General features: G+C 43.8%; 1 protein-coding gene across 1 annotated transcript in view; it reads left to right on the top strand.

The window, feature by feature from the left end:
• UBASH3A (ubiquitin associated and SH3 domain containing A) overlaps positions 1-10,178 on the top strand; it is a 16,974-nt gene that overhangs the window by 4,986 nt on the left and 1,810 nt on the right. The window contains exons 5-12 of the mRNA XM_009071409.1: positions 1,003-1,172; positions 2,048-2,256; positions 3,125-3,251; positions 4,841-4,940; positions 5,493-5,615; positions 6,227-6,319; positions 7,130-7,268; positions 9,791-9,897. Coding sequence (XP_009069657.1) covers positions 1,003-1,172; positions 2,048-2,256; positions 3,125-3,251; positions 4,841-4,940; positions 5,493-5,615; positions 6,227-6,319; positions 7,130-7,268; positions 9,791-9,897 — 1,068 coding nt within the window. The remainder of the gene's footprint in view (positions 1-1,002; positions 1,173-2,047; positions 2,257-3,124; positions 3,252-4,840; positions 4,941-5,492; positions 5,616-6,226; positions 6,320-7,129; positions 7,269-9,790; positions 9,898-10,178) is intronic.

Genomic DNA, 10,178 nt, shown 5'->3' with positions numbered 1-10,178 from the left:
AGAAGGGTAAAAGCTACAAAAACTCATGAGTTGAGATAAAGACAGTTTAATAGAGAAAGCAAAAGCTGCACACACAAGCATAGCAAAACAAGGAATTAATTCACTGCTTCCCGAAGACAGGAGGTGTTTAGCGATCTCCAGGAGAGCAGGGCCCATCACACGTAACGGTTCCTTGGGAAGACAAACACCATCACTCCAGATGTTCCCCCTTCCTCCTTCTTCCTCCCACCTTATATACCGAGCATGATGTCATATGGTATGGAATATCCCTTTGGTCAGTTTGGGTCACCTGTCCCAGCTGTGTCTCCTCCCAATCTCCCATGCATCCCCAACTTCCTTGCCAGCGTGGCAGTACGGAAAGCAGCAAAGGCCTTGACTCTGTGTAAGCTCTGCTCAACAACAACAAAAACATCTCTGCATTATCAACTCTGTGCTCAGCACAAAACCCAAACATAGCCCTAGCCTAGCCTCTATGAAGAAAGTTAACTCTACTCCAGCTCAAACCAGCACAACAGGCCATTGATCAGGACAGCCAAGATGGGCAGGGATATAATATTCCCTATTCCCAGACCTCCATCCCCATGGTGTTATGGCCCGGCTTGATGCATCCCTGAGAAACAGGGCTTAATACTCACTCCAGTGACATCCAAGGGAAACAACATCACCAATGGAGACTGAAGGGACACAGCCCCAGCATAAATTTATTTGGGAGAAATTAGTTCAATACATCTCAGACTGAGACAGGAACTCAAATCCTGCTCATTAATTTGCCTTCCAGATGAAGACTGGAAGCAAATCCATTCTACGTTTGTGAATAATTTTGGCATGATTAAAACCATGTCACTCTTCAAAGCCATTATTCATTAGATCTAGACATAGATCTACTCTATTACTAGTTACTACAATATTTCCTGCATCGTACAAAGCGTATGGGATAAAACGGGAAGAAGAGCTTTAAATGACCTTGGCATCTATGTTGTGATGTGATTGTTTCATTCCTAGACTGCCATGTGAAGCCCTGCACGAAGCAGTTCCACCTTACCTTGGCTCACAAGTTTTATCCTCACCATCTGAAGACTTTGGAGCAGTTGGCCAAATGCATTAACCCAGGGGAGTCCTGTCAGTGGGTAGCTGCTCTCTACTCCCGGGACATGCGTTTTGTGCATTACCAGGTATTGTCATCAGGTTTGCTTCATTTCCTGAGCCTGTGGTTGGAGTCTTTGCTACAGTCATCTTGCCTTTTCCTTCCTTAAGAAAATCAATGCATGCTCAGCACAGTGTTTCAAAGGACATGGCTGTTTTGTGTGCCATTTTGGGTTGAAAAACTGCTCTTGTGAATCAGTAGATAATACCTTTATGGGAGGCTGTTTGACCTGCATGTCTGAAGGTCTAATTCCAAACTCCAGTAGAAAATAACTAATCTCACTATGACATGAGAAAATGAAAGAGACAGAAAATCGTGATCCTTGAATGTTTGCTAGGATTTGTCAGTTTACAGTTTTGCAGTAAAAGTCTATTCAGCAAAATTAGGTTTCTTGATTGTTCCAACCATGATGAGAACCACACAGGTTACATACCAGTGAGCAGAGCTCAGATCTCACTGATCATTTTCTGCTGAACAGACTCTAAGATAAAACCAGTCAACATCTTTCCAATCTCATTTCCAAATTTAAATTATGGAATGATCAACAGTTCCTAGTCAGATCAGTATATCACTTTGTCACAAGCCTCATACTGGATTTTAGTCACACTCAGGAGAGCTGCAAGTAATCACAAAAATAGCTGACAACACTTTGCTGTGCTTGTTTTCAAATAAGTCTGTACTTAGTTACAGGAAAAGAAAGTATTTTTATGAAAACCAAGTGCCTATATTTACACATAGTGCAAATGTTGTAGTGTCTTCCTTCGTCTCTGCTGAAGAGCCACTTAAGAGCACATTGCAGAGTGGAAAATAGAACTGGTTGTTGTGTCCAGCAGAGGTGAACAAGTATCCCCCGAGCCACTGCAGCACAGGCAGCAGCCTGACCCTGCTGCCTGTCTCCCCCAGAGGCTGAGAGCCCTCTTCCAGTACAAGCCCCAGCACATTGATGAGCTCATGATCAACGCTGGGGACTTCATCTACGTTGACCCAACACATCAGTCTGATGTGAGCGAAGGTTGGGTGATCGGGACCTCCCATCGGACTGGCTGCAGGGGTTTTCTTCCAGAAAACTACACTGAGAAGGCCCACGAGTCAGACACCTGGGTTAAGCACAGGTACATTGGGGGTTTGTGGGTGTTGCTTTATGTTGTCTGCTTTTCCTGCTGGGGAGTGTGGCCATGTTTCCTCGCTCTGAGTTGTGCCAGGCGGGAGCTGGAGGCAGCATGGGCAGAGGAGAGGGAGGTCCTGAGGGTCTGGGTGAGATGCTGAGACATCTTCTGAAAGTAATGAGATAGCACATGCACCCACAGATACCCAAAGTTCATAAGTTCAGCTGCTTGAGGGATGACCCCTGTTTGCTCTTGAACCACCTGAACACACTAATGAATTTTAAAAGACCTCATTCTGCCAGGCAGGCTGAGCCTTCAGCTGAGCCTTCAGCCTGCATCACTCCTTCCTTCTTTTTCCTCATTTCAAGAGCTGCAAAGTTAACCTGAAATGAGACCACACAAAAGTTGCTCCACCACCTTCAGACCACTTTGTTGATTTGTTAAAATCCAGTTGATTTACCCTGTATCAGAAGGCACCTCTGGCTTTCTGCACTTCACTCTGCAGCTGACAAGCATAGCTGATGCTACTTGTAGATTCGAGCTGGTTTTGCTAAGGAGGGAGGAGTAGGTGCACTTCTTGCTGAACCCTCAGACAGACAGGAGGCAAACAGGTAGTATTTCCTGCTGGAAGGTCCTGCTTTGGCAGGGTTATACCAAATTTATAAAATTTAAACCTATTTTTTATGTATCATATTCCAAATAAAGAACAAAGTGGATTGCAAGTGTGCAAAAAGTATTAAATGAAACATGAATCCTGACTCCTAAATGCCTGTAGACAACATCATGACTCAAAATCTCTTCTATTTGTGTGTGTGCCCTAATGTCTGTGTGTGTGTGTGTGTGTGTGTGTGTATTGCTTCTGCTTTTTCTACAGGGAATATGTTTTTGTAACAGCTTCAAGATCCTTCACCCAGACTGAAAAGGACCCTAATGTAAAGCTGAATGGAGAAGCCCATAATCCTAGTAGACCAAGGAGTGTGACAAATGTGCTTTCCCTTGAGGTAATTGTTTTTTCTATTTCTTATATTTGCCATGTGCTTGGCAGATACACCATTAGTGCAGATATACTATTAACTAAAAGCATTTGGTACATTTAATAATATCTTCCTCTTCTCCCTTACATTTTCCTGTTAAGTCATAGTGCACATATATGTGTATTGACACACACACACTCATACTGTGTGGTATAACATCTCATCAATGTTTTGTAACCTATATGATCTTTTTCCTTCTTTTATCTGGACCACAGAATCACAGAATGGTTCAGGTTGGAAAGGACCTTAAAGATCATCTAGTTCCAATCCTCTGCCATGGGCAGGGACACCTTCCACTCACCCAGATTGCTCAGAGCCCCATCCAACCTGGCCTGGAACACTTCCAGGGATTAGGCATCCACAGCTGCTCTGGGCAACCTGTGCCAGTGCCTCACCACCCTCACAGTAAAACAGCACAGAATATGAGTTCTCTGCTCAGGTTTCTCTGAGCACATCCTCACTGGCCAAGCTCTGCAGAGGTCATAAGTCTGACAAGTGACATAGGCACAACTTGCCCTGACTTCCATATGGATTCAAGGCAGAGTAACTATAACAGAATTAGGCTCATTGCTCATTGTTGCTCTTATGTCTAGATTCTATGGCCATTGCCTTTGCAGTTTCCATGGTCCCAGTTCACATTTAAATATGTCATTTTCATCTGTATTTTTGGATATGTAGCTAATGTAAATAACTGCATTGAATGGCTAGCTGGAATAGCTAGCAGTACTGATAGGATTATATATTTGTCCCAGTGTTGAAGTCAACACATATCAGTTTTTCCTGTGTTTTCCACTGGTCTTTCGGTAGAAAGAGCAAAACACATAAGGACTCTGTTTTTTACCTATACACACACATTTGCACCTGCACTGCCCTACTGGCTCTGACTGTCTGGGATGCCAAGATGGTCTTAGCCAACACATTGACATGCTGCAGAAACCCTTTGGGCTTACCGGTCCCTCAGCCTCTTTTCTTGCTGTGCTGGGGGATAACCCTGGGTTCATTTGTGCTAACATCAGAAAAACTTGAGGGCACCTTGGGGGAACTTCCATCCTGGGGCCTCCCAGAATGCTGTAAGACAGAAATTTCTGAATGAGTCACACGTCCTTCCACTGGCTCTAGGTTGCTCTTGGCCTCTCTTATCTAGGTCAGATCTGTGGCAGAGCCATCACTTGGCCTGAGGAGCATATTTTGTACTACTCAAATCTTAGTTAGTTTCCCTCTTTTATCAACCATATAAATTAAAATTATAATTCCTTTCCACATTGGGATGAAAAGATCTGTTATCAGTACTATCTTCCACTAGTGAATTGAAACCTCATCTGTAGCTCATGAAGGTCAGGGATCTCTTTCATTTGCCTTCAGTGCAGAGCCAGTCAGGCTTACTATTGCCCTGAAGAAAGGCATCTATTATAGCAGATCCTCTCTCTCCCACTCTGTGCTTGTTATAAACCTTCCAAGACATCTGTTCTTCCTTCTTCTGTCAGGGAGCATCCATGAATCCAGACTTTTCATGAAGGTTATATATAATATTTTGACAAAAAAACCTTTTTCCACAGCTGCCTCCGAACACTGCCCTGCGAAGAGGAGTGTTCGTGATGCGCCACGGTGATCAGGTCTTTGGCAAATCTTGGCTTCAACAGTGCTTGACTGCAGATGGTGAGTAAGATAACGGCAGGGGCTTCACAAAACAGAAACAAACCTAATTAACCCCAGTCATGGGTGCAAGAGATTCAGTCTCCTATGTGTACAGGCAAACACAGACACAAAGGAGCAAGTGACATTGCAAGTCAGGCACAGCACTGTGACTCCTTCAAAGTAACAGTTCCAACTGTTTTCCATCAGTGACACACTGACTCTGTCCATAGTACTAACATAATCCTGTAGACATCTGAGTTCATGCACTGCCAAGATACCCCAAACTGCTCAGTTATTAGCTGTCTCCTTGGTGTGGTGTCTGATGGCAGCTCCCACACACACACACTTCTTCCAGGTGAGTTTTGGGCAGAGCACAGACCATAGTCCATCCACGGTGGACAGACACTGTGGGTGTTTGAAGTGGAGGGAAGAGAGACTATCTCCTTGGGCAGACAGACACCTTGCTTCATTCCTTGCTGTTCAGAAGAAATTAAGCCATTATAATGAAATGCCACCTGTGTGTTCAGCTGTTACCTCCCTTGTGTCATGGCAAAATGTCCCACCTCATTTCAGGAAAATACTACAGAGCAGATCTGAACTTCCCCTCCATCCTGCCGAAGCGGAGGGACAGCATGAAGCAGTTTGAATATGATCCTCCTTTATCTAGCTGTGGTATTTTCCAGTCCAGGATTACAGGTAAGCTGGATAATATCCTGCTGCAAATATAAGGGCTTGGGAAACAGGCTGTCCTATCTGCCAAGGCTCATACTGCCTTTGCAGTAGAAAGACTTCCTACCAGCACTGTCAGTAGTAACACTTTTCTGTGGGCAACTGCTGCAAGATCTTAAATAGTAAACCAGAGAACACAGCTAGTTGCTCACCTTTGAGAGCCACTCTGCCAGCTCCTGGCAATGAAAGTTGAAAGAAAGAAGCCACAACACTACCTGTGCCCTGCTGCTTGTCTGCAAGGGGTTAATGTCAGCAAGGTGCCTGGCTGTGACAGCGTGGTCTGGTGCACATGCTTGTCTCTGATGACTCAGATACATGGAGATAGCCAAATGCCTGACTGCTGTTTGCAGATTTGGAGTGAATCATCTGTTATTATCTTTCCAACACTTATTTTAAACTTGCTATGGCCACCAGAATGAGCTTTTTAAATGAGCTCAGTCAGCCAATAGTGTGAAAAAAATGAATAGCAAGGGATTGTTGATGTATCCCATGAAAGCTCAAAGCTCCAAGCTGGTTTTTTTTCCAGAAAGTATTTTGTAGTAGTTTCTCATCTGTCATACTTTGCTGTTCCCATCCAGGGGAAGCTCTGCTGGACCAGGAGGTGGTGATCAGCTACGTGTACTCCTCCCCTGCCCTCCGCTGCATACAGACAGCTCAGCATGTACTGCGGGGTAAGGCAGCTTCTGCTACTGGGAAAACATCTTAACCCAACTTCTGTGAAGTCCCTGAGATGAGCAATTAGGATGATGTTGGCCTCTGTGGTTATTTGTGGTTGTATTTAAGCAGGAGATGAGCAATTAGGATGATGTTGGCCTTTGTGGTTATTTGTGGTTATATTTAAGCAGCCAAGGCAAGGTGGTTTTGTCTAGCTGGTAATGCGGGCAGCGACAAACATGCTGGGTATGATCCCATTGACTCTGGTCCTGGCTAGTTGAAAGGGAATCTAATGTTGTGTGAAACTGAGGTGTTTCACCTCAGCTTCTACTCAACATTAGTAGCTGCTCATCAAAGCACCACTGCCACCTCTTCCAGAAAATATTTTGAGCCAGAAAGCAGATGTTTCCAGTCCTCTGAAGAATATCTGTGTGAATTCCCTTTCTAACACTGCCAGACATCTTATTGCCCCAATGAGGACCACTGAGCAAACTAGTAAAAACATTTCCTGTCTAAAGTTCATTCAGATTGTGACATTACTGAGATCTTTTCTTCCAGAAGCATCACAAGGGATCTCCAGAAATGATGATGATGATGATAATAACAATCATGTAATAATTTGCACATTAGTTAGACAAGAATATAATGGTGGTTTCATTTAAGCAACTCATTTGTTTGATAGTAACAAACAATACTAATTTGTTTGATAGTAAGTAATTAATTTTCATTAGTGAAAGTACTACAGCAAACAAGGAAGAATGTATAGCCTGAATGCAACACTTTGAGGATACCTGTCTCTTCTTAAGATATATTACTTGTTCTTGTAGGACTTAAATTAGATCAAAAAGTCAAAATCAGGGTGGAACCAGGACTATTTGAATGGACCAAGTGGGAAGCAAACATTCCCAACTTCATGACTGTGGCAGAACTGGCAGAAGCATCTTACAACATAGATACAAATTACAGGTAATTGCTCTGTATCTAGCTGATAAAGTTGTGGTATTTCCTCTGAGGTATATTATCTTTTTATGTGCCAAAAATCATTGCAAACACTGCAAAAAAAAAAAAAAAGAGTGATTCTGATCAAATTCAGGCCTGAATGATCTGTTCCCAAAATCAGATATTCTGTCAGCAGCACATTGGGTGCACCTGCACACACATAAACATCTAACACTTGTGCATGGGACCAGCCCTGCCCTGGTGTTGCCTCCAGAGCTGCTGGCTCAGGCCCACGTTGGCCATGCACCAGCATAGCTGTATTTTGGGTGATAGTGTCAGGCACCAGGAGTTTTTGTTTTACCTTTGGTTCACATGAAACACACTCTAGAAACATGAAGAATAACCTGTCAGGTAAATAATGCACTGGTGTTCAGTCCCAATGAGATGTGACTTTAGATAAGGTAAGTCAGCCCTTTGCTGAAGGTCTGCAGGGCAGCAGCAAGAGGCAGAGGGTGCTCAGCTCCATGCCTGAAACATCCCTGCCAGGGGAGGTTTAGGTTGGATATTAGGAAGAGATTTTTTCCAGAGAGAGTGCTCAGGCATTGGAATGTGCTGCCCAGGGAGGTGGTGGATTCACCATCCCTGGAGGTTTTCAAGCTGAGACTGGATGTGGCACTTAGTGCCATGGGCTAGTAACTGTGGTAGAGTTGGACTTGATGATCTTGGAGGTCTCTTCCAACCAGGTTGATTCTATGATTCTATGATTCCTGGTTTGTGTCCCTGAAGAAACATACAAGAGGAGGGGAGAGAGGTGAGCCTGACATGAGCCAGTTGTCCTGGTTTTAGGGGCAGGAACACAGCCTTTGGCTATAACTGATGTCTGGTGGGTTGTTTTAAGTTGCTCAGAGATTAATACTGTGCTCAGCAAGGACTTTTTGGGGCCCTTATAACTTGGTGGGGTGAGGGGTGATGCCTTTTCTGAGCACTTGCAAACCACAGCCAGGCAGGAAATGATAAGCCTCCAATTCAATCTAGCTCCTCATCTTGCTCACAAACCAGGCTGCTCTGTGTTTGCAGTGTGCAGCCAGATCCAGGAAATTACTCAGCTGATAAAAGCAAGTGTCTCTGTGATTTCCCACATATTCAAGAAACAGGGAAAGAAAACTTTCCATGTCTTGATGCATTCCTTACAGCCAAGCAAGCGTCTTCATTTGAGATTGCACGGAGGACCAAAATCCTTCGTTTTTCTTGGAGTATAGGGCTTTCTGGTGTGTTTTTTCAGCAACAGACTGTTTTCCCTATGGTTTTTATGGTACAAAATCACTTGACTCAAAAGGAAGTGTGGAAATGCAGAGCAGTGGGAAGTTCAGAGGGGAAGGTCTGAAGCAATGCTAACTACAGTGTTTAGGCCTCTCCAGGCAAAACTAGGGTGGATGAGCTATAAGTTTGCACATATGATGCCAGTTTCTTCCCATCACATGCAGGGTTAAGAATCCCTGTGTGCTGGACACAGCACTCTCACTGAGACCTCAGCCTGGCCTGAGCACTCCTGTTGATATTTAGCCTGGAGACAACCTGGGCTGGTGCTGGGGATTGTCTGACCTAGCCAGAATTAATAGCTGTGATTAACAGACCAACAGGAGCCTTTCAAGTGGTTTTACCATCTATTTTCTACTTCTGCCATTTGTGCTGACATAATGTACTGAGCATTCACCTGTGAAAGCACAATGTGGTACCACACCTTACTGCAATATATTCATCTAATCTCATTCCTGCCTGTTCACTGGACGAGGAGACAGTGAAAGCAGGGTGAGGGGGGCAGTTGTTAGAAGGAAGAAAAGCAACACCCTGTGTTGTATCATAACACATGGCTAAGGGCTTGTCAGCTGTAGCAATGAACCCATTCCTAGAGGTTCATTCTTCCTAAAAGAAAGAATGCCCAGTGTCAGCAGAAGGGCTCAGATACTTAGAAGTGATGCACTGTGAATGCCCCTGGAAACACTTTTTGATTTTAACTTTAGGAGTGAAAGTCTTTACTCTCCATATGTCCAGCTAATGTAGAAATGCCTCATTTGTTGTAGATTTTTATTTACTTGGTTTATTGATGAGATTAATGGTGAGGAACGAAATCTTTCAAGCATTCACATCATCAGTGTCTCACCTTGGTTTTAACTCAGTCAGGATTGGGAGAGCCACACAGCTCTGTGAGTCTGCAGCCCATAGCTGGGCAGTGGTCCTTGCTGCTCAAAGCTTGAGATTTTCTTAGGCATAAATCCTACTTAACATAATCTCCTCTGTAAACTGCAAATTTTATTGAATCCTGTTTTCTCCCTGCATCTGGTGCTTCATGAGCTATGTTTTAGCCATAAGATTTAACGAAAACTACTCAGGGGAAATCTAATGCTCCAGGCAAGCTGAGGTAGCATTATGTCAGCCAAGTCAGTAGATAAACCTTTTAACCAAGTGCCTTTTCTCTGGTGCACTCATTCAATGGTGCTAAGTGCCCCAATATTCATCTAGACTAACATAATTTGTGATTTTATTGTCAGGGGTAACTTCCCACCCTCTTCTCTGGTGCCATCGGAAAGTTTTGAAGACTATGTAAGCAGAAGCTCTGCGGTTATAAAACAGATCATCACTGCCTGCCCCAGCAAAGGTGAAGGTTTCAGATCTTTGTATGTTCTGTCAGACACTTTCAGTGAGAGGAACTGGCAGAGATTTGCCAACAGAATCACATTCAACTTGAGTCATTGCTACTGCACAGAGCTTAAGGTAGACTGAGTGCTTGTCCTGGGCTGCACTGAAGTAAAATACATGGAATTTGTGGGATGGAAATGAAAAAGCAAAACTAAACCGAGACATTAGAGCACTAGATTGCAAGAGTATGCTATTCGCTTGGTCTTTCTACATCAGGATGAAGCTCAGCAAAAGATAATA

This window comes from Acanthisitta chloris, unplaced genomic scaffold (assembly GCF_000695815.1).
Source record: "Acanthisitta chloris isolate BGI_N310 unplaced genomic scaffold, ASM69581v1 scaffold17563, whole genome shotgun sequence".
NCBI lineage: Eukaryota > Metazoa > Chordata > Aves > Passeriformes > Acanthisittidae > Acanthisitta > Acanthisitta chloris.
The sequence above is the reverse complement of the archived record's forward strand: the minus strand, read 5'-3'. Positions and strand labels throughout refer to the sequence as shown.